Below are 23124 nucleotides of genomic sequence, written 5' to 3' on the forward strand. Positions count from 1 at the left end.
TTTCCATAAGGTATCATATACTTATGTTCCCATATAGCTGCATGTTAATGGTCTACACATGGGCTGCTGGTACCAGAGCAGAAAGGGGGGGGGGGGGGTCCATAACATAAGCCAGTGTCTCTTTAAAAAAATTGAAGTTTCTTGTTGTATTCTGGAATGAGGTCAGACACGAGGCTCCTCATTGCACGCGCTGATTATTATTAGATTCCATTTTTGGCCAATCGCAGCCAAACGGGGCGTGGTTTTCGCGCAAAGGCAGGCTAGCGACAGCGCGCCATTGGTGGATTTTTATCGCCGTTGTATCTCGGGAAGGGATAAATGCAAGCAAGGGGGGCCGGGTCTGGAGGGCTGCTTGAAACTCACGGTCTGCAGATGGAAGGCGGACAGTGTGACTCGCTCTAGGTTTTCTATTTTTTCTCTCCCTTCTTCCCCAGCATGCATGGCTTTTGTTTCTAGCAGAGGGGACAGAGTTGATGCAGAGAAAAAGCACTTACTTTACACACTGTACGAGGGAGACATTTGTAAGTGCCCGGGCGCGCAGTGTGCCACTCAGTCTGCGCTCTGCTGCTCCACAGACTGTGTTCAGCCAGCACACGGCTGAACTGATTTTATAACACAGAAGGAAGAGACTGATAACAGGGTACACACAGAGGAGAGAGGGCTGCACTGTCCGAGCGGTTCAACACCTACAGACCCTGGAAATTAAACTTTTTACGGCTACTCTGGACTGAACTGTCACCGAGTTCACTGCACACATCAGGAGTGAATTATTTCTTGCGCTTTTTTCTCCCCCAACTCTGCTTCAACTGTGAAGAGGGGGCAAAATAGCTGAGTTTGCTTTAAAGTGCATCGGAGGACCAAGTGGAGAGGGAGAGAAGGAACAAGTACGCCGCTCTCCCTCCGTCTAACCGGGCAGCATGGTGCAGAAGATGAGCCACACAGAGAGCACCGCCGAGGCGCTCTCCTTCTTCGCTGGGGACTCAAGCTCCGACTCCGGGGCGTGCATGGATCTGGACCCGGCCGCCTCGCCTCTCTCCCCGGGCTCCACGGCGTCTTCGACTGCCGGGGACAAGCTAGGGGACAACCCGGCGTGGTGCAAAACTCCGAGCGGCCACATCAAGAGACCCATGAACGCGTTCATGGTGTGGTCGCAGATCGAGAGGAGAAAGATCATGGAGCAGTCGCCGGACATGCACAACGCTGAGATCTCCAAGAGGCTGGGGAAGCGGTGGAAGCTGCTCAGAGACAGCGACAAGATCCCGTTCATCAGGGAGGCGGAGCGGCTCCGGCTGAAGCACATGGCGGACTACCCCGACTACAAGTACCGGCCGAGGAAGAAGGTCAAGTCGAGCACCTCCAAGCCTGGCAGCGGCGGAGACAAGGCGGAGAAACTCAGCAGTAGCTCACACAACACCAGCACTAAGTCATCCTCATCTTCAAGGAAGAGCGGATCCAAATCACCCAGCAGCAGCAAACCCCACAAATCACTTTTCGGGAGCAGCAGCAGCAGCAGTAGCACCAAAGCCTCACCGTTTGCCTCTGAGCACCCGTCAGAGCACCACCACAACTCCCTCTACAAGTCCAAGTCGGTCTCCTCCGCAGCCAAGCAGATACCGGACGGCAAGAAGCCCAAGCGGGTGTACGTGTTCGGCAGCGGCGCGGCCAACCTGAGCGTGAGCCCCACGTCCTCCGTCGCGGTCCCGGCCAGCCCCACACTCAGCAGCTCGGCGGACTCTAGCGACCCGCTCAGCCTGTACGAGGACGCGGCCAGCGGCAGGGAGGACGGAGCGGACTCCCCCGGCAGCAGCAGCAGCCTGGGCGGCTCTTCGGAGCGCCACGGCGGGCACACATACAGCAGCCGGCGGGCTTCCTCGCCGACCCCCTCCGGATCCCACTCCTCCGCCTCGTCCCATTCTTCCTCCTCTTCCTCTTCCTCGGAGGACGAGGAGTTCGAGGACGACCTGCTCGACATCAACCCGAGCCCCAGCTTCGACAGCATGTCGCTGGGGAGCTTCGGCTCCTCGGTGCTGGACAGGGACTTGGATTTGAACTTTGAGTCCGGCTCCGGGGGCTCTCACTTCGAGTTCCCCGACTACTGCACGCCCGAAGTCAGCGAGATGATCTCCGGGGACTGGCTGGAGTCCACCATCTCCAACCTGGTGTTCACGTACTGAGCGAGTGAGCCACGAAACACAAACCCGACACAGGTAGGCTTATGTCCTGCGAGCAAAAAATATCACCACAAACAAGCAGGGGAGCAGTGGGTGCACTAATAGTTCCAGTGTTACTAGAAAAGACCCACTGAGAGCAGCCCCCTGTCCCTCCTCGTCCCTGGGAAGCTCAACTTTGAAAAGCAGACAACTTGCTTTTTTTTGTCTGTAGGCGACTTTTTCTCCGGATGAGTTGGACTGTTTGGGACTTTAAACCGTGGAGGAAGTGCGAGAACACGAGGAGACAGTTTCCTGGTTGTGAGCCGCTTCGTCCTGGGCTGTTTCTGAACTTAAACTGTGATTGATTTGCACGTCAAAACGCGCTCCGCCGTTCACTTAATCAATGTTGTTGCTCAATTTGAAAAGAAAAGGGACATTTAAAAAAAAAAAAAACAATTCTTACACCTCCACCAATCGCCAAGTGAACTTCACCACTAAAAAGGTACAGAAACGGGACTGAGGTTTTTTTTTATTGTGGTGTCAAGGAATTCTCTTTTTCCTATGAAACCAGGTGGGTTGTTTTTCTTTTGGAAAAGTTGGATATTTTCTCAAAAAGCAAAAAACATGTAAAGCATGACGGCCTACTTTGTTCCTATCTTGTGCTGAGATTTTCTGTAAGACTGTCGAGCAGTTAAAAAAACTAGTATTAGGATTATTTAAGTGGATAGGTGGCGCTCGCTTCGGTTCTTCTCTTTTTAAGGACAAAAAAAAAATGGACATTGAAATAATCACCAGCTGTTGTAACGTTTCAAACTTCAGGACTCAAACGCAACTTCAAATCTGTGCTGAACTTTATATACCACGATTCAGGACCAAAATTCTGTCATGTTTTGATTTCAGATGGTAGTTCTAGACAAATCCTCACCCATTTTTTTATTTTGTCTGTCATCCTCTGAGCTTTGTTTTGTACATGTATCCAGATGCCATTTTATATGGGATGTTGTATTTATATACTGGGCCAAGCGTTTTTGACTTGATCATTTTTTTAATTTCTTGTATACATGATCTAATCTTGTGTTGTTGTTTTTGTTTCTTACACAGTCGTTCGTATGTCTGTCACATTTCCTTCTCAGGCGAAGGGCTAAAGTTTTAAAAAAACACAACTTTTTTCATTTCTTTTTTTATATTTAAATGTACACACACTTTTTGGACACTTAAAAGAGAGGAAAACAGTTTGATTATTTTCTCAGTGTATTTTTGTACAAATCTATATAGACAAATGGGGGAGTCAACAATCGGTGTGTGTAGCCTACTAATACAGCTGTATTGGATTTCCTCATGTTTAAGACCCCAACAGGCTGGTTTTCATGCTGCCTTCAAGTTCTCATGGCACACAATCTCATGCATGACTTTTGTTGCCTGTTCAAATGCTCTTTTTTTTTCTTTCAAAGGACAGCCAGCAAAACACCTTAAATCACTATGTTGCCTATTGTTTGATTTATAAAAAGTTAAGGCACCATGCTACTTTTTAACTTAAGTGACAGAGCAGAGGAGATGATGGAAATCAGGTATGCATGTTGTTTTAACTCACTAATTCGGCAAAGTTTTCACTATTTTTTTTACCAGCAAGTGCTGACAAGACCTCTGTGATGTCCAATCCATGAACAACACACTGTCAGCACGGGGCATGAGACCCACTTCTAAGAATGCAGTTGCAACATTTCCGACAGCACTTGAAGGCAGCACCAGTCTTTGTATCAGCCTACCTTCTACGTTTACAGTGCTAGTCTGCAGGCTCCTTAAAGACACAGGAACGCATTATTTCTCGAGGCTACTCCTGTGGACCCTGTGGGTTTAAACAGCTTCACTCTCTCCAGCAGCCACTTGTTTTGCTTTTGTTTTCCTTCATTTCCTGTCAGATATCTTGCCTACGACAACAAATGAGGAGATTGTAGCTTTAAATTTGACTTGTTTCTTGATGTTTTCATTTACTGATGTCAAATTTGCCAATCAACCACTGGATTGAACCGGCTATCAATATATAGCAAGAAAACAAGGATGACAACATCAAGCATATTCAAATTTCTGACTTGAGTTCCGCAACACCTACTTGTACTGCGTTTCTCATTGTATTTGAATATATAATCTTTTCTACTTGTCGGCTAACATTAGCTAATTGTTTTAGTATCTTTATGGCATGGTGAATAGCATTTGTATTTCAGATTCAGGTTATTAGCTGTTGTGTTTTTTCAGAAAAAAATGAAAAAAAATGAGGAAAAAACAATGAAACGTGAAACTCGATCTTTGTATATTTGACTGTATCATAAAGCAAAAAGATTGTGTGTTTATGTATGTTGTTGCTATTGAGGACAGGCACTGTCTCGAACTGCTATCTTTTACACATCCTTACTTACATTTAAGGTGGTCAGTTCAGGACTCTTTTTTTATATATATATAAAAGCATTTTTAAATATATTAACTTTATTTTTCATCCATCCTGTGCAATATGCTGTGTAGAATTATCATTTATTGTCTCTAATCATGCCATAAACAAAGGACCCTCCCTTTCTTTTCAGAGAAAGTGGGGGCCGACTCATGCCAGCTAAATTGTGTCCATTCACTGCCTGTCAGATTGTTGATATAAACTTGTGTACAGAACTTTTTCAAGGAAGGATAATAAATATCAGCTGGAACTGAAACTCTACAACTCTTTCTTGATTTTCTCTGTGACTGCCAGGAGCACAAAGTGACATTTTTATGTGTTAGTATCTGATAACTAAGTAGGGAAAGTTTTTTACCAGCTCCTCTGATCTTTTGCTATTGCTCTGATAAAATATACACAATGAGAGTAAAAAGTAAGATCACACAGACCTACTGACTCTGCTCACCACTGCACCAGCTCAGTCAATAACTGCTTTTTATGACCGATGGATCATAAAAATGTCACCTAATAGCAAACCTCTCTGTATGGATTGGTTCATTAAAGTGGGTAACATGGAAACAACCAACAAATATGGACTGTTTCACAAAACCAATAATCGCGTACATCTGTTTAGGACATTAAATGGTTTTATGTTAAGTTATTAAAAGGTCATTTAACAAACCTTCCCATTGACAGAAATGGGATATGTTTTTCAAAATTTCACATTAAGTGAGTTTTCTCAATGTCTGAGTGTAAATGACCCACCAGGCCTCACACTGTAAAATCCCACTGGTTTCCCCCAGTTACAGTACAATAGGCAGAGCTGACTGTGAGAGAGTTTTATAGCAGGTCCCCTCCTCTATATACTTGGAGGGTCCTGATACTGTTAATCCTTTGAGAAGAAGCTCACAACACCAGTGTGGAGCTGGCAATAGATGCATTTATATACAGTGCACTTAATAACAAAAGAGTGGATCAATAAGATTATTTTAACCCTATACTGACACATAATTGATGGGTTTTATGGTAACCCCCCCCAAAAGGATTAAGTCTCATGCATTTAAAATGCACCTTAGCGGGAGAGTGTTGATATTGACCTGATGATTAAATGGCCATATGACCAAGCTCAGAAAAAAATGGCTCTGTACAGAGCAACAGTGGACAGATAATTTGAACTGTCGTGCACAAGTTTCTTCACCAGTTCGTCTGTATAAACAGCCATAATCAAATGGATTATGCCTAATTCATTTCATTTAGATACTGGGTGAATACAGCAAATAGTTCAGTCACTTGCAGTAAACAGAATACACAGGTTGTAATCCCACCAATACAGAAGCACAGTAATTAACCTATCCTTCAGATTATCTTTTTATGTATAATCAGAAATCCACACAAATGATGAATTCTTCGATAGCACAAAAATCATTACAGGTATGAAACGTAATAATCAACCACGCAGGGGGATACAAATATTAATGCTCTTCATAATTACCACTTTTAAGGAAGGTGTGTACCTCATGCATCCCTTGTTACACCCTGGATCAGTCCTCATTTTACTCATGGACTCCTCAAAGCCTTATCTGAATCCAAGCGTTTAGCACAAGAAGCTAACCAATGTTGATATAAGGTTTATAGCAGAAGTTGTCTATTCACGTTTATACCCTGGTAGCATATTAATTCAACCATAGAAGCCATATTATATGTACTTTGAAGTATTACAGGTGAGTAGTTACCACTTTCACAAGACTAATCCCATGCTTGACACATTTGCTACATGTCTTTATGCTTGTTGCTGCAAATATTCCTCATTTTGGGAAATATTAATAAACCTTACTTGACTTGCAGCCACATTTCATTACTAATGACTTGTTAATGTTGTCTACTTATTTTTTCTGAACTGCCTAAAATGAATTCCTGCTGCAGAAAGCTGCACGTTTACATCATTAGCACAAGCTGTGCATATAGAAGGACCACTGATGCTATATTCAAAGTGATGCTCTATTCTATTTCTATTCTATTCTAGACCGTTGTGCTGTGTGCCGGCTGTCTGGTGTTCAGACAGTCATGATTTCCCCTCCCCCTCTCCCAGACAGACTCTTATTGTGGGGGAAGGGCTGGTTTAGCAGCAGTCAGCCAAGGGCCCTCCAGCATAGCTGACAAGCATGCCTGTCTGTCTATAGTACGTGCATCTGTGTGTGTGTTTGTGTGTGTGTGTGTGTGTGTGTGTGTGTGTTGGTGCATGTGGTTGAAATTCTATGCATAAAATTAAAGCACATGACATGGGTATGCCTGCAGTAAGATCAGACACTATTTGTGTCTCATACATGAACAAATGTATTTATTTTTTTAATCTTGTTGTTCCTTGTCTTCTGTCAGGCTCAATATTATGAAAGCACAAACAATGTCACTGAGTGAAATGAAAACCAGAGTCACATCCTCTAGTTTTAATACTTTAAATGAATCTCCAGTATGCAGTGTGTATTGTTTGATTATAAATTCCTTGAAACAGTAGCTTTACACTAATTTATTCTACAGCTTCTTTTTTTAATTGTGTGAAATTACAACAAAGGTGCTGCAACTGTTAATGTAATGAACTATATGGAGCCATTATGTATGGTACAAGCACCAGTGTTAATTTCAGTTCATAGATCTATGCATTTTTAATGTAGTAATTGGATACAAAATTACTTTAAGATAGCAAGACTTACTTAAGTATGTGCTTTTATACAATTCTAATTGTTTCTATTGTGTTATACAGTATAATGTACAGAATGAAGCAAGCCATTTAAAGCATTTCATTATGCATATCTATCACACACAGTATGGAGCGAAATGCCTCTTTGGTGTTATGCTAATGAGGACTCCTGCAAATGTCAAATGAGTTTAATTGTTTCTATGTAATGAGTAGGTAGGTAGCAAGGCGTTTTGTGTTGAACTTCATACCGAAGTCAGGTGCACTATATTCACCACATACAATGTTGTGTACATAAATAAGTCTTGAAGTTCTGAGTTTTTTTGCAAAGTAGAGGAAATTAAACTGGTGTCAATGACAAACCTTGCATATATACCAGTACCTTGAATGTGCATTAATGCATTAATTCATAACTGATTTCATGAAGCTGCTACACAGTGCCATGTGCTTGCAGCATCACATATAATATGCACATTCACACACTTTCTCATTGTCCGTGTGTAACTCCTGACATTTAATGTCAGCACAGCATGTGCTTTGTTTGTAATAGCAAGTCTATATAACCAGATTTCTCAAACCATCACAATGATAAATATGTATCATGCGAGGAGATCATATCTTGTGGTATAATCTTGCAAATTTCCCAATGGTTCTAGCACTTCTGCGTGTGTGTTAAGCTCCACTAAGCTGCATGCAGCCTGTTCAGTGTGCAGTCTCATGCGTGGCTCAGCTGACTCCTCAGTGGGAGGCGTGCAGGCAGTGGCCAGGGTGGAGCGGCGCAGACTGACTGCTGGAGTCAGTGGCACAGTAAAACCACAGCAGGGGGGATAAGAGCTCTGCTGGTGGGGGGCGAGAGAGGTATGAATGTCTCTCTCTCTCTCTTATTATATCTTATTTCTTCTTCTTTTTCTGCATAAACATCATGTGCTTTGGTCGTTTTCATTTCACTCACGTACTCCAATATGCAGAAGCAATTCATTTTCATTACTTATCTCTATCTGTCTGGCAATACATGGAGGACACAGTGGTGGTGGTGGTGGTACCTGTTATCTTTAGTTTTCTCTAGTCTATGTCCCTGAGATGTTCTCCTGAAAAGACAGGTAACTTCTGGGTGACAGTGGTACTTCTTTTCCATGAAGGGGTGGAAGAGTGTTCGTCAAGTGGAAGCACAAAGCCTAAGTTTTTGTGCTTAATAACTGTGATTGCACCTGTTAGCATATGTGCATGTGTTGTGTGTCTGGTTATTGGATTTCTCTGTAGGACCTGGGAACACTGCAGAGGTAGACGTAAGCCAGGTGAGGAGGAGACACAGTTACAGTAAGACTTCCTCTGTCTCCACTTGTCTTTCTTATACTCTACTACCCCCTCCCCCACATCCCTTCCCAATGCACATGCACGCACAGATGAAATTCCATCACTGCTGCCACCGCTTGCTCCAACACCAAAAACATTTTGTGTTACTTTGCCATTTTGGTGTTTGGTGTCGCATCTTGCCTTTGCTACATAAATGGATCGTGTAGATGGCGGTAATGCACCTTGATGTTGGTTGCCACTCGCTTACAAACAAATAAGATGAAGAAGAAAGGTCATGTGCAGTGTTTCAAAAATCACTGGCAGATATGATGGACATTCAGAATGGACAAGTTTTTATCTTACTTGAACAAAAACCTTAACAACAATTCCCTCAATTTGACCAGTTTCAGGGTGTAATATGTTTGCAGTTATCAGCATGAGTCATTGATACACTGAAGTGATCATGAAAATATGAGTAATGTTCAGTGACTACATGAAACCTTGCACATGTATTTGGATTTATTCATTGTTGTCATATAATCAATCTGAAATAGATTGAAAGCTGATAGTGTTTGTTGCTCAATACTTCAGTCGCAAAACATAGAACTGATATAAGCTATCAATCAATAAGATAAATGAGTTTTTCTCATTATCACAGGCTTATACGACTCCAAATGATGCTTTTCACTTCACAAGGTTTCACCAGCGCTGATCTAAGTCATTATATATTTTTACGCGCTTCTCTGTGCATTAGAAAACAATGAGACCTTTTTCTTTTGTCTCCTCCTTTGTTCCCCTGCTGCTGCTGCTGCTGTCCAGACACAAAGGTGGTCTCCAGGCGCTGGTGCAGCCACGAAAGTTTCTGTCGGATATGTGCAAATAAATAAAATAAAATCTGAAAAATGTAAGAAATGATAAAGCGAGGAGTGTTTTTATGTGTTACTTCTGGTAGCCACAAGTTTAAGCAAAGGATCGATAGATGGATGAACTGATGGATAAGTACAAGATGCTGGCAGGTGGCAAACAAAGACACGACTGTAAACAAAAAGACTAATAAATGTTAAAGTAATTAATTAAATAAAAGTACTATGCTAAGATAAATATTATTTTCATGACAGGTTGGCACAGAAATGAATTGATTGAGTGAATTTGGTGAGTTTAAATATAAAAATACATTCTTACACTTCACAATGAATCACAGTCAGAATTCAGACACACTCGGCCCGTCTATATTGTTGTGTGCATAGTTGTTTGACTTTGAGAGGGCGGGACTCTTTGGAGAGCGAAATGAACTAGGCGCGGCCAAAAGGAGCCCCATCCATCTATCACACGTGTAGACAAAGGGGGACTCCACAACACAAAGCTGGATGTGCCCTCTCAAAACTTTTTTTCTCCTCCACGACGCACGGCGACGCGCGCAGAGCAAGCCGCCCCCCAGGTGAGTTGCCTCCGAGCGGGATACTGCCTTTCGCTTCGCGCCCCATGGAGCCGAATCTTTGGAGTCTTATTTTTCCAGTTAAAAGTTGCTGCTGCAGTTGGTGCGTCAGCGCTCAAACTTGAGCACAAAGCAGGAGAGAAAGGGAGAGAGACCTAGAGAAACACAGGCAGCGGGGAGAGAGAGAGAGAGGAGCGGTCCCCTTTTCCTTTGTCTGATGCGGGGCGCTTTGAGGAGAGAACTTGAGGGGATGCTCAGACACGCATCTTCTATAACACGCACTAATACGCAACATATGATACAACAGAATTGACCTGACTAAGAGCTCTAATGTAGGTGAGATGGAGTTTGTGCTGCTGCCGTGTTTTTGTCTCTTGGGGATGTTGCGACGCGCAAGACAAAGCAGCCGCCTGTCAGAAGTTTGCGGAGAAAAGGAGCTTTTACGCACGCTGCAGAAAAAGACAAAGTGACGAGTAATAGTTCACCAATAGTTGGAAAATTGTTTTTTGTGTGGAGTAGTTTTATATCAGTGGCTTTCGTGGTCTTAACGAAGTTGCCAGCGCACAGTGGGAATTCAGAACAATGCAATCAGGTGTAAAGTCTCCAAGAAACAAAACAGTGGCACAGAATTCAACTTGTTGCACGGATACGCATGAAAGTGTGAAGGTGAAAAGATGCCATGAGGGGAATATAAATTTGATAAGTTATGAAAACCACTAAGAAACTTGTCATAGTTTATTTGAAAGAGAGCAACAGGTATAAGTCGTTGCAGCTTCTTTGTTACAGTAAAGGCTCCTTTGTTCTCTGTCCATACAAAGAAAAGCAGAAGGAGCGCAAATCCACAAGGAAACAACTTTTTCTAAAAACTTAAAATGATTTTCACGGGATAAAAAATGTTTGGAATATATTCATTTAATCTGCAAAGTGCTGGATGAGCTTTTGTTTCCTTTTTTCTTCTTTTAAATATTTAAAAAGTGCGGGACCATCTCCAGATTAATAGCTGCTAACTGACGTTTTCTTAGAGGTTTTTTTTAAATTTTTATGTCTAAAATATAACTAATGAAGTTAAATTTTTCATAATTTTCAAACTTTCTTTGTCATGTGAAGGTGTGGCCAAACAACTTGTTTGAATTTGCTGCATTCCATTGTGCAGTGGCCCTACCCTCAACATGAGATTTACTTTACAGGATTGATTTATTATATAAAAGAAAATAGGTTTGTATCCGGTAAAACATTTGGTTTTGGACACATTTGTTTTTTCCCCCAACTCATATATACTGTTCATACCAACTTTTATGTATATACTTTTACTTATATTTCTACCTCAAGTCTAAGTTAACATATAATTGTCTTTTGTTGCATGAAGTTTTAACTACACTGCTTTTAACCTTTTTTTTTTTCTTGATTTTTTCTGGGATCTGTCCGTAGGTGGATTCAAACTCCAGATTAATCAGCAGAGCGCTTTCTGCCATGGGAGGTGAAGGAAATACAAATATGTGGAAATCAAATGGAAGATGTAGAGTCACCTATCAAGCAGCTTTTAATACGAGGAGGAGGAGGAGGATTAAGAGGCTGAGCTGTTTTCTTCTGGAGAAGGTGAAGATTCAGGGATTTAAACTCTAGCAGCATCAGTGCCAGGCGGGATGTGTTCTCGGCACACTTGGAAATCGAAAAGTCATGGAGACACTTTGAGGATTATAAAAAAAATGTGCCATGTGTCTCTGCACAAGACACGTTGCGGGCCGGAGTCACTGGGATAGCAGGATATATCATGTCTGATCCCTATCGTCGGCCCTCAGCCTGGGTAGGTAAGATTACTTTGTGCTGGTATGTGCCACTTGTTCAGCCACTTGTTTGTAAGGGCTGCCCAATCCCCAACTAACACAATACACACACACACACACACACACACACACACATATTTTTGCATTTAAACATGCCTACAAAATGCAGCTTGTTCGGAACTTATGCAGGATCAAAGTTGGATTCAGTAAAAGCAGAACTCAAGAAAAACTTTATGAAACTAACTAAATGTTTTCTCCCTTAAACTGTTCTTGATAAACAAACACACGTGCAGGGTTTACTCATCACACTTGCTGTGTACTTGATTACACAGTTTATTTGATCACACATGGCCAATTAAAGTGCCTGAAGCTCCTCATGAACAAGTTTGATTTTCCATTTCCCACCACTGGCCCATTCACTGCACATGTATTATAATGATTAAATAGGTGAATGTTGACGATTACGGATCACACACATATTTGTTCATAAATCACACTGGTGTATGCTTCTGCTTCAGAAACTTTTATTCTAGCTATTGGCAAGACAGACGCAAATTCATTGTGTTGCACGCAATGTTTGTGTTTCTGCAGATTTCACCTTAATTTGCAGTTGGGTCAAATTAATTTGTCAATCATCAGTTTTTTCTCAAATTTGCTTTGAGATGTTTTGTGATGTCAGCACTCCATGATTGACTGTACTGCAGTTGTATGAATTGCCATCTGATCTGTGGTGCAGTTTCTGTTTCCTTTCTGATCTGCCATTACAAAAAATATTCCTTCGAAAACCCTTTTGTTCACTAAGGAGACGGAGCAGGACGGAGGGCGTCTCAGAGTTAAGATGGTGCTTTTTTATTCTGCTTATTTCTGCAGCAGTTCAATAAGGCAAACCTGATAGAGCTTGGAAAAAGTCAGCCTCCTTCTAACCTGCACTTCATACTGTATGTGTGTGAGGGAGAGAAGGAAAGGTAGACTCACCCCTTTCACTCTCTTTGCAGCCCCCTCTTTCAGTGATGTCATTGAGAGCCAATGAGAGCGTGCAGTGGTACTTGTCAGCATCCAGGCTCCACCTCCAGCCTCTTTGTGCATGGCAGCCCACATGGTCCTGTAGCATCACATTTTCACCATGAGGTACTCTGCTGCAGAGGAGAGGCAGGGATACAGAGATGTTGCTTTCTGCTTTGTGCTGTGATGTTGAGCCACCATATTTGCTTATCATTGTGGAATCAATTTGAGGAATGAGGAGTACATTTTTGTTGATATAAATTTGCCATGAGGTGTTTCAAATTATACAAAATAAATTATAGCGATTACCTGGATTTGTTTATTTTAACATAAAGAAAGAAAAAAGAGAGTTTTAATGTTAATTTAACAACAATTTGCCATCATTTTTAAACACCACAGCTTTAAAGACTTTGAGAAAAAAACATTACCCTGCCTCTCCCTGTTCTTGTGGCACATGCTCAGGCCACAGCCTGGAAATCACTGGATCAGTGGGAATATGGGTCAGTCAGCACTGTGACACACAGGTGGGGCAGATATAGGTCAGTGGCAGAGTGTGGGTCCTGATGAGTCATGCATCTTCGATAAGCTGGCACAGAGGCTGCAAGAGAGGAGGAAAAACGGCAGTTCAGTGTATGCAGCACAACCAGACCCATAGGGATTGTAACCTTAAATTCACCTGTCTTCCCCCCCACCCATCAGTCCTCTTGTCAAATCTACGCTCACAGTCTAACAATTCTTGCAACTGCAAGACTTTTCTGTGACTCACTCGCTAACTTCTATCGTCTCCACTTCAGCTGTGTTTGTCCCTGTGGCACAGGGAGAGCACAGGCAGGGTGCACACAGGCAGGCAGGTCTGTTAGTGACACAGAAGTACACCGGCCGATCGTTTGTTTCATCATTTGGTTGTGTTTGTTACAGTCCTGCAAAGACCACGGACACAGGCTTCCCTTCTTTTTTTCCCAAAAACCCAATTATGTTCATTTATTTATAAAAGGTGTTTCAGAAACAAATAACCCACTCAAAAAGAAAGAACAAACCTTTTTTTTTTTTGTTGATTTCATCATTGATGTCATTAAATTATTGTGTCTTAAAGGGATAGTTCACAGAAAAATGTAAATTCACTCATTATGTTGGAGTCCACTAAATACTTTTGCATTTGAAGTAACTAAGGACTGATTCTTAAAATAAAAACATAAAATTCCTCTATGCTGCTCCTGTGATGTCATCCAAGTCCGTGAGCCCCGGCATTAAAATTCCACTCGAAACTGTGTAATTTACACCATGTTTTTTGCCTAAATGTCTGTTACCAGCAGTGATGCTACCACACAACCTGCGCATACCCTTGGGCGAGAGCTTCACTTCACCTGTGGGGGGGCGGCGTAGTGCTGAGTAGAAAATGAGTGAATTTAAATTTTTCGGTGAACTATCCATTTAAACATAGTCAGAATGGTTATATTCAGTGAAATTTAAATGGAGAGTTAGAGTATCTGCAACTGCTCGGCCAAAAAAGTTCACTGCAGACAGCTGCCCTTGGGTTGTCGGAGATATACTGACCGTTTGAAGTCGATTGGGTGAGAAGTTGTGTTTGAGAAGTTGTTGAGAAAATTGACTTATGGACAGATGGACGGATAGAGATTCCTTATTTTGTATCTAAGATTTATGAGAAGATCTAATGCTCTGCAGAACTAAATCTTGTTATAACATTTGGAGTGCTCCTCCTTTGCTTCCCTTCTTCCATCTGTGAAACTGTGGATTATAAGTGTGTAAACTCAATCCCAGAACTCGTTTAGTGAATTTGTGAGTAAAACAGAAACATCAGGTTTAGCAAAACTATCATTTTGACATGCCCAGCACTGAGGTCTTAATAGGCATGGCACAGGCATGTTCTCCGCTACAATACAGAACGCCCCCACTGTGTGCCGCCTAATTACATCGCTTATCTATAATGCTATTATCAAGTATAGTGCAGTTTTCATAACATTGGACATTTGGTGGACGCTTTATGCGAGCACACTTTTTTGTGTGTATAAATGTCCCAGTGGGAGTGGAGCTTCTAAACCTAATCCACTGAGTTACAGGGGACAACATTAGCACAGCAATCTGTGGCATCTTCCAGCTCTCAAGTCTCAATATCCCTCTAAGCTGGCATGCTCATTAAAATGGGCAATGGCTTCACACCATCTCTTTCTCTGCAGCATATGTGCAACTAAATCTGTGTCACTGTAATCTTCTATCCATCTGTATTTGCTATTACACTAATATAAAGTACTTTATTCTGTTTCTGATGAAGATGAATGAGGAGGCATTTTGCACTTCTGGAGCTCAGCAGCTTGCACCTTAGGCTCAGTGACACCAACTCTACCGATTGAACCACGTTTAAATGTGCATCATTCTCATCCAGTTTTAATACTGTTATGTACAACACGTCCTTGAGCTGGACTGATGCTATGCAAAGTGCATTAGACCAGAATACAACATTAGGCCTAGAATAGCTAATCACTGGCATAAGCTTAATTCTCAAAGACATGCTGTGGTGAGCCTCAGGGATGTTATCAGGTTTAGTTTTACCACTGCAGCTTGATAGAAATCACTATAATACATGTACCTGAGGACTTGTACCAGTTATGGTCCACTTTGTTTTTATAGCTTTTAATATTTATTTGATACACTAGTGCAGAGACGGCTCTTAACACAAGCGGTTGGAATGGGCTGTTGGCGTTCATCCTACCTGGTTTATCTGCAATGAAGCAGTTGTGCCTCCATGATCAACTGTATTCTGTAATGTGAATACAATTAAACTGACTTGGCTTTACTGTTCACATGTGTAGCTTATACATGAGTTAAAACGTTGGCTATTTCAGAGGTCTGTTAAGCCAGCGACACAATCTTCAGACCAATGTTTTCTACTTTTCAAAATAATAGCTGTGAACAGTGTTTTTTTACTTTGTTGCTCACAAATTGCTAAAGGGGAAGTGATTCTATGAGTGTCACTGCCATGATAGAGATCACATCCCAGAATGTCGGTGTCAGTCCGATATGGTGAAACAAAAAATGACATGCCAGATATTATTGCTATCGTTTGTTCAGATTTTGCTATTGTTGAAGGTGTCGCATGTTCAAAACGCACCAAATTCAACACAGCACTTCTTTGGGCTATTAACAATACACATGCCAAATGTGAAGCTGATAAAATGAATGGTTCTTGAGATATGTGCTCCACATACAGACAGACAGACACATTTCTGGAATTAGTAGATTGATGAGACTCTTGCTCCTCTACTGAGTCACACACACTATGCTTTTACTGAATTCATACTATTTTCAATCTGAAGTGTAATTTCTGATCCACTGATACAAATGCTGACAGATGGACTAATACATTTTGAGCTGGATCTTAAAAGAGGAACAGCCGCTCTGATAGATTTTGCACGTCATGTACTGTGTGCCTAAAAAAAGGGAGAGACTAAATTGGTGAAAATGAGGAAGCACAGTTATACTAATAATAATGTTTCATTTTCTCTACCAGCTGAATTACAGTGAGTCAGGAGGGTGTAGTACAGTACAATACAGTGCAGTAAAACATTAGGCCCACCATTACTAATCGTGACGACAGTCCTAATTCTCCGAGCTACAGGCATTCTGTGGTCATCCTGTTGCACACTATCAGAGCTTAGTTTTACCACTCGGTGCCTGTAGCCGCGAGATAAGATAACGTGCTCTGCTGGCATGCTAATACCATACCCGCGCTGGGGGGACAGGAATAAATTATTTCTTTATGACTGCGCATGAGGCAAAGTGTTTGAAGGAGGGGAGGGGTGAGACCGAGAGAGGGAGCACAGGGAGAGGAGTGATGGGCAGGGAGGAAAGGAGGGAAGGAGAGATGAGATGGAAGCTAAAAAGAAAGAGCAAGAAAGAGAGATGAAAAGGAGAGGAATAAGACAGACAGAGAGCATTATAGTGTTATTGCACCTGTCTTAAGTGTTTAGTAAATCTCTGACCCTGACAGTGTGGAGTTGAGTTTTATTTCCAACTGAGGCTGAGTTTATGAAAAAACATGGACTTCCAGAGCTTCATTATTCTTTACAGCCAGTAAGATGGATAACTGAGAGGCATTTGTTCCTACAAGCTCGGCAACAACACAAGTTGTTTTTCCTGCTTTGACCTGAAAACTAGTCCTTATCCCATTCCACCATCATGACCTTTTGCAGGATTGTGGAATAATAAGAAATATCCAAATCCTGCAGTGAGAAATTGAAATCAATCTGAAGCACATTCACGCTATGATTTTTAGTGTGGAAATGCAACGATACAGAGACAATTTTTAATAGCCGCTTTCCTCCGAGGGAAAACCAAGACAGAACTTTGTGATGCAGATTACTATTTAGTTATTTTATGTTTGGGTTTAAATGTTAATGCCTTGTTTTGTGCTACACTGTGTTTTTATATTTATATTATTTTCTGCCTGCTGCACATTTGCCCTCTGGGATTTTAGTGAATTCAGAACCAAACCGCAGACAATAGCATGACAAATCAATCGGAAAACATAATAACTGTAAGCGTCAAATCAAAATTCAACGGATGAGAGCTCGTGTGGTGCAGCAGGTCTAAACTGCCCCGTAGATATTGCTTTCTGCTCCTTCTCTGTCGTGGCCCAGGTATACAGATATAGGGATGAAATTTCCAATAACAGCTTTAGCCAGTTGTCTGTCTATTACAGGTCAAACTTATTACCACCATAAATGCACAGCATGTTGCTGTCTGGGGATGGACTGATAATCCCTCTAAAGACTGGGGTTTTATCAAAGCTAAATCTGCTCCTCTCACACTCACAAACACACACACGCACAAACACACACACACACACGCATCAGGAATACCCACATGGGAACACACACACAGTCACACAGACTATATGTGCAGACACATATGAAGACAGGCTTGCCTGCTAGACAGACAGACATGGGTGTAAAGACTGGGATTTTATCACAGACAAATCTGTTATTGTCTGGTAGTTAGGAGATTATGAAGCAGTGATTTTATACACACAAACACACACACCCATGTATCATTAGAGGATGATGCTCACTGGCTGAAGCCACAGTGCAGTGAAGTGATATCAGGACCGGGGAGCTTTAATACTGTGACTGACTGTTGTTTTAATATGATGATAAAGACTCAGAAAATCACTTTGGTGACAGCTTTTATTGTATGGACTTATTTCTGTTTTTCATTACACTTCTAATACATGTCCTTTTCACTCACAGTAGCAGTAGTGCAGTCTTGATGGCATTTATTGAGTCTCAAAATATGCTTTGGTAAAAACCATGCATTTCTGCTCCACGCCCACAACTGAAGTTCTGCAAGCATATGGCTCCGATGAATGTAAACTCACCCTTCCCTACTAAACCCTGCCCGACGGTCGCTCGCGAGTTGAATTTTGAGACTTTGGAGGTGGGAACAGTGGCTGAGGCTCCCCTCCTTAGATTGGTCACTTTGAACACTCCAGTCCCCAGCAGCCTATCTCTGAGAAAGAGGTTTACAAGATCAGCCAAGGTAGTTATGGAATTTTATCATAGGTTAGGTTTAACCCAATTGCTCCAGTTTACAATGCGAGAAGCAACAAGATTGTCCTTTGCATAAATGATTCTGCCAAAATAGCAATTTGGTTTATGTCTGGCAAATAGTCCATAACAGCAATTTAGAAAATTATCATGCATCCCCCCCAGCAGCCTTTTGCTGACCTTGTAGAACCATGCAACCTCAGCTTTCATGAGATTTACGGAACGTCTAAGAGTATCATCCCAGAATCGATTGACCCACCTCAGATACAGTACCATTGCAGCTGCACGGTCTGTCTCTGGTTCTTTCTGCAATACACAGTTCTCTGCAAACATGCAGTGGTTTTACCTGAGTGTCTGCCATATGTATCAGTTTGATAATCAAAAGCGAGGGATGACCCAGTGAGAGGAGCACTGATCCAGTTGAGTTGATGTTGTGCCTGAGTGAAGAAGAGAACTCATAGTCATGTATTGTATTATGCAGCCAATTGCGATGACATCTGTCACGAGCTAATTGAGCCGTAGAGCTGCCAGACCACAGCGAGTGGGGAAAAGCCAGAGCTCTGCACGAGGTTACAGACAGCACAGTTGTGGATGATGGATACCTTGGAGAAGATTAAGGCCCACAATAAGTGAACGGGTAGACTTTCCTCTGTGCTCGGTGCTCAGTCTTACATGGGAGAACACAACCCAGCTATGCCACTGCTCCTCTCCATACACATTTATCCATTTGTACCAAGAAAAAACATAATTGAGCAAACATTTCTGTTCGGCAAGCCTCTCAGTGTGGGAGAATTGTAGACTTTATACGTATTCAACGTTTCCATCCTAACACAAAGTATTGATGTTTAATTTTCCAGAAGCAGGCTCCACTTTCATCAGGTAAAAAAGTAGTAATTTTTTTCATATTTTGCTTGGTACAATCATTCTGTCAGCCAGAAAGTAATATTTCTCTACATTAGAAAAACCTAGTGTGTAAACTCAAAGGAGAATTCCACCCTGCAGTTTGCTATCCTCTGATTTCCAGAGAACTTGCAACATTTTGACAGCGATTATATCAACATATTTACTTTGCAAAACAAAAAAGCACAATGAAAGCACAACAGAATATCTGATGCCATAAGGGAATGCAATAAATGAGCACAAACTCCAGTCCTGCTGCCCTGGAAGCGTCACTTTCCTTTCCCTATTTTTTTAGATGATACAACACACTTTTTTTCTCTTGACTTATTTAATCATATCATACAAACAAGGCTGGGTTGGATTTCCTAAATGTAGTCACTTACTGAATACATATTACAAAGCATCTTTTGTAAAAACTTGCATTTTCCTTTTCATTCCATGTAATCTGAATACTTATTGCACCCTATGCTACATAAATGGATGCAGCCATGAGTTCCCCAAATATTATATTACTCCCATGAAACTTCTCCAAACATTGGAAATGCAATTAATTCCAATAAGCCAAGCCAGTTCAAGCTAAAGCAAACAAAGGGAAATCCCAGGTTAGACCTATGCCACATTTTTCTCTGCACTTAGCGAGATAACTGCATCTTGCATGAGCCGCTCACACGTCTATGGATCAGATTTGGAAGAACAGATGTGAATTCACACAAGACACACATGATATATTGAGATCTGACTGGCCAGACCACATCTGATGCGGGCTGGGCCACATATGACCACATGGTTAATGGAGACGTGTTCTGTGCCAGGTGTGAACAGAGTGTTTGATCTAAAGCGTTTCTAGATCTGAAGTTGAAGGTTTGTAAATGACAGCAAATTTATATTGGTGACTTAAAATGGGAAGCTGGAGCCTTGATTCAACACTGTTCTTTTCCCCCTGTCGCAAAGTGCTTGTACTTCAAATCCAGCTTTCGTGATATAGTTTTGCATTTTTAAAATTATAAAAAATAAAAAAAAATAAAACTTTAAATGTAATCATGTAATCCATGACAATATAACAAATGACATGTTTTTCTAAATATAACCTGGGTTTATAATAGTGCTTTAATTTTGTCCTCAGTTTATGTTATCCTGATTATATATATATTAGCCAACTCTGAACAAATAATGAATGCCTTTACCTTTCAACAGATTGTGCTCTATTTGGAGACTTAAAATGTAAAATGAAATATACAACAGGTGGTTAAATTTGATATTGTTCTTCTACAATGATGCTAATCCACAGTCATGTTGCTATGTAAGAGCTTAGAGCTATTTCCTCGGTGATACTGGGAATAGTTGTAATCTTGTTCAGATACAGTAGCTGTCAGATTAGACATGGGTGACATATTAAACAGAAAGAATTTTGAGTTGAATATCTAGAATAATATCTCCTGTGTGTGTGTGTGTGTGTGTGTGTGTGTGTTTATGTAATGTTGTGTATGGGGTTTCTTCAGATGGGTCAGTGATAGCTGAGCAGGCTAATCCAAAATATTATCTTGTGCTGTATCTTCTCTTTGCTGCGTAACACCTTGTCAGAACTGTGTATTAGTGCTGAATCAGATCTGTTTTGATGGAGATATCTCTGATCTTAGCTGGATGTGCTCTGATAAATCAGATTATATCCTGTAGCACTGGCTGAGATATAGTATCAGACTTTAAACGGCCCCAGTCTTTGCCTTTTGTGGATGTAACACACCCGTTCTTCCTCTGTTAATGCATGCAAACAACTTTTTTATTCTCAGATTACTGATCTCTGCCTCCTGCAGCTCTGTGCTGTATCAGTCTCATGGAGAGATAACAGATCACATGTAGACAGCTAGTGCTCACAGCCTTACACAACAACATGGCCTCTGGACCACGATTTATTTGGATATTCATTGTATTGTAGTCTCAATGCCTCTTCTAGTCCAGTAATAGCTTTTTATATTTTACATACTGGTGTATACACAGTAGACCTTTGATTTTGTTATGGAAGGTTTATCATAATGAGCTTCAAAATTATTGAAGTAATATTTAAAACATGGAAAAAAAAACTACTAAATCACATTGTCTATTTGTGCTAGAGTAATTGTTGGCCATATCTATCCAACCCCCCTTTATCCTCCTATCCATATTCACATTTCAGAGACCTTGTTAAATAAAAATCTGTGCGATGACTCAGATTCTGTCAGTGATTGATACTTGATTTTTCATGATCTGCATGAGAGATCACTCATGTCCGAGAATCTTTGTGTGTGTGTGTGTGTCTATGCGGGAAGTGCCATTTATAGCCATGTGATGGTTAATGTAAAAAGTTTGGGTTTCCTGGAGGCAGATTATGCCTCCGAGCATGAAAGCCTTCCTGTAAGAGTATCTGCACTGACACGATTTTCCAGTCCAGTGCGAGGCATAATCTGAGTGCCTGGAAATGGGATGAATAAACCCAAGCAAATACCCTGCTCTAAATAATGTAGCAGCTCCATGCAAAAAACAGTGTCCGCCCGGGATACATTTGGATACGAGCCCAATTTCTTTTAAAACATGGAATTGCACACAGCAGTTAAGAAGGAATTTACATTTAATATGAAAGCATTTTAAAATAATTGGCACACAAATAAATATGCATATTTTAGCATGTAGCGGGCTAACTAAATCAGTACCTTCACCTGCTGTAATCCCCTCTAATGTGAAAAAAAAAAATCCAAGATTGCAACTCAAAGATGAGGCTGTAATAGACAATATAAAAGATCCAGTGAAGAATAAAGGCTAACATATTTCTTTTCAGGTCTTTTCACATGAGGTCAATGTGTAATCTCTGGAGGAAATGTGGCTGAATAAGGCCAAGTCATGCCCTGCTCTTATTATTATGCATCTAATTATTATGTGTCAGCTGTTAGCTATTCTGTGCTGTGCTGTGTTGCCAGAGCAAGTTCACAAGGTCAAATTCATGGTACTTGTAAATGTCCTTGCTGAATAAAATTAGACTGTGACTCAAACTGTGTGTACTGTATGTGTGTGTGAACTGCTGACAGTCATGGGCACAGGAATTATCACACATGCACACACACACACATGCATGCATGCATGCATACCCTGCTCACACACGGTGTTTGGTGTACAGCCTGTAGCAATTTTCACAACACCTCGTCATTAAGCTGCTAACAAACCAGCACTGAATCATGTTGGACGCAAATTTGTTGCCAGACAAGGTCAAGGCTTCATCTTTGGCCGAGAAAAAAGCTGAGTGAGAATGAGTCATGCTTTCAATAATGCATCAGCCTGACGGACAGCCAGTGTTTGCTTTCAGATAGCTGTCAGAGAGGCTAGACTTACAGGTGACCCTGTAATCTGTCGCCATGCTTGCTTTACTTGGAAAAAAACGGAAATGGTGAGAAAACCATAGAAAGAAACACTCTCGAATAAAGAAGCATCTATAAGTAATATAAATGTATAACTAATTAATCTGATTCATATGGAGTGGGTTGACCTTACTTTTCCGCATCAGTGTCTGCTGGGATGTAAGTGCTTGTTCCGGTCACAAGTGTATGCCGACAGCTCCATTCGTACAAAAATGACGGTCTGCGTCGATCTGGCATTGCTCGCATGCGTACATGATCACACATTCATTTCCATTCGGTGGGGTTAATGCGCAATAATATTTGCCAGCTGCTGTTTAATTCAAGGAAGTACTCATTACAACCAAGCGTATTGGGATGCACATGGATGTGCGTACCATAGCCGATATGGGTGAATGACAACATTAATGTCACGAGAAACATCACGCTGAAAAGAGATTTGTTTACCAACTTAAAAACTACTATTATTGATAATCCAATTAAATAAAATAAGTTTCAAATCAAA

At 41.4% G+C, this 23124-nt stretch overlaps 1 protein-coding gene and 1 long non-coding RNA gene across 7 annotated transcripts in view; both read left to right on the forward strand.

Moving 5' to 3' along the window:
- Positions 1-216: 216 nt before the first annotated feature.
- sox4b (SRY-box transcription factor 4b) lies at positions 217-4849 on the forward strand. The gene has a single exon (XM_020091346.2). It carries the CDS (start codon positions 918-920, stop codon positions 2172-2174), a length of 1257 nt encoding a protein of 418 aa, XP_019946905.1. The 5' UTR covers positions 217-917; the 3' UTR covers positions 2175-4849.
- Positions 4850-9868: 5019 nt separating this feature from the next.
- The window catches only part of LOC109632128 (uncharacterized), a 106234-nt gene continuing 92978 nt past the window's right edge, over positions 9869-23124 (forward strand). For 2 of the 6 annotated variants that reach the window (XR_011245925.1, XR_011245928.1), the window contains exons 1-3: positions 9869-9995; positions 11421-11796; positions 12772-12904. This is a non-coding gene — a long non-coding RNA (uncharacterized lncRNA). Of the gene's footprint in view, positions 9996-11420; positions 11801-12771; positions 12905-23124 lie in introns of all 6 variants that reach the window. The other 4 variants (XR_011245926.1, XR_011245927.1, XR_011245924.1 and 1 more) reach the window with 2 other exon arrangements.

This window comes from Paralichthys olivaceus, chromosome 13 (assembly GCF_024713975.1).
Source record: "Paralichthys olivaceus isolate ysfri-2021 chromosome 13, ASM2471397v2, whole genome shotgun sequence".
NCBI classification, from domain to species: Eukaryota; Metazoa; Chordata; class Actinopteri; order Pleuronectiformes; family Paralichthyidae; genus Paralichthys; species Paralichthys olivaceus.

Coding starts and splice junctions, on each gene's coding strand:
- sox4b (XM_020091346.2), top strand. CDS start 918: ATGGTGCAGAAGATGAGCCACACAGAGAGCACCGCCGAGGCGCTCTCC.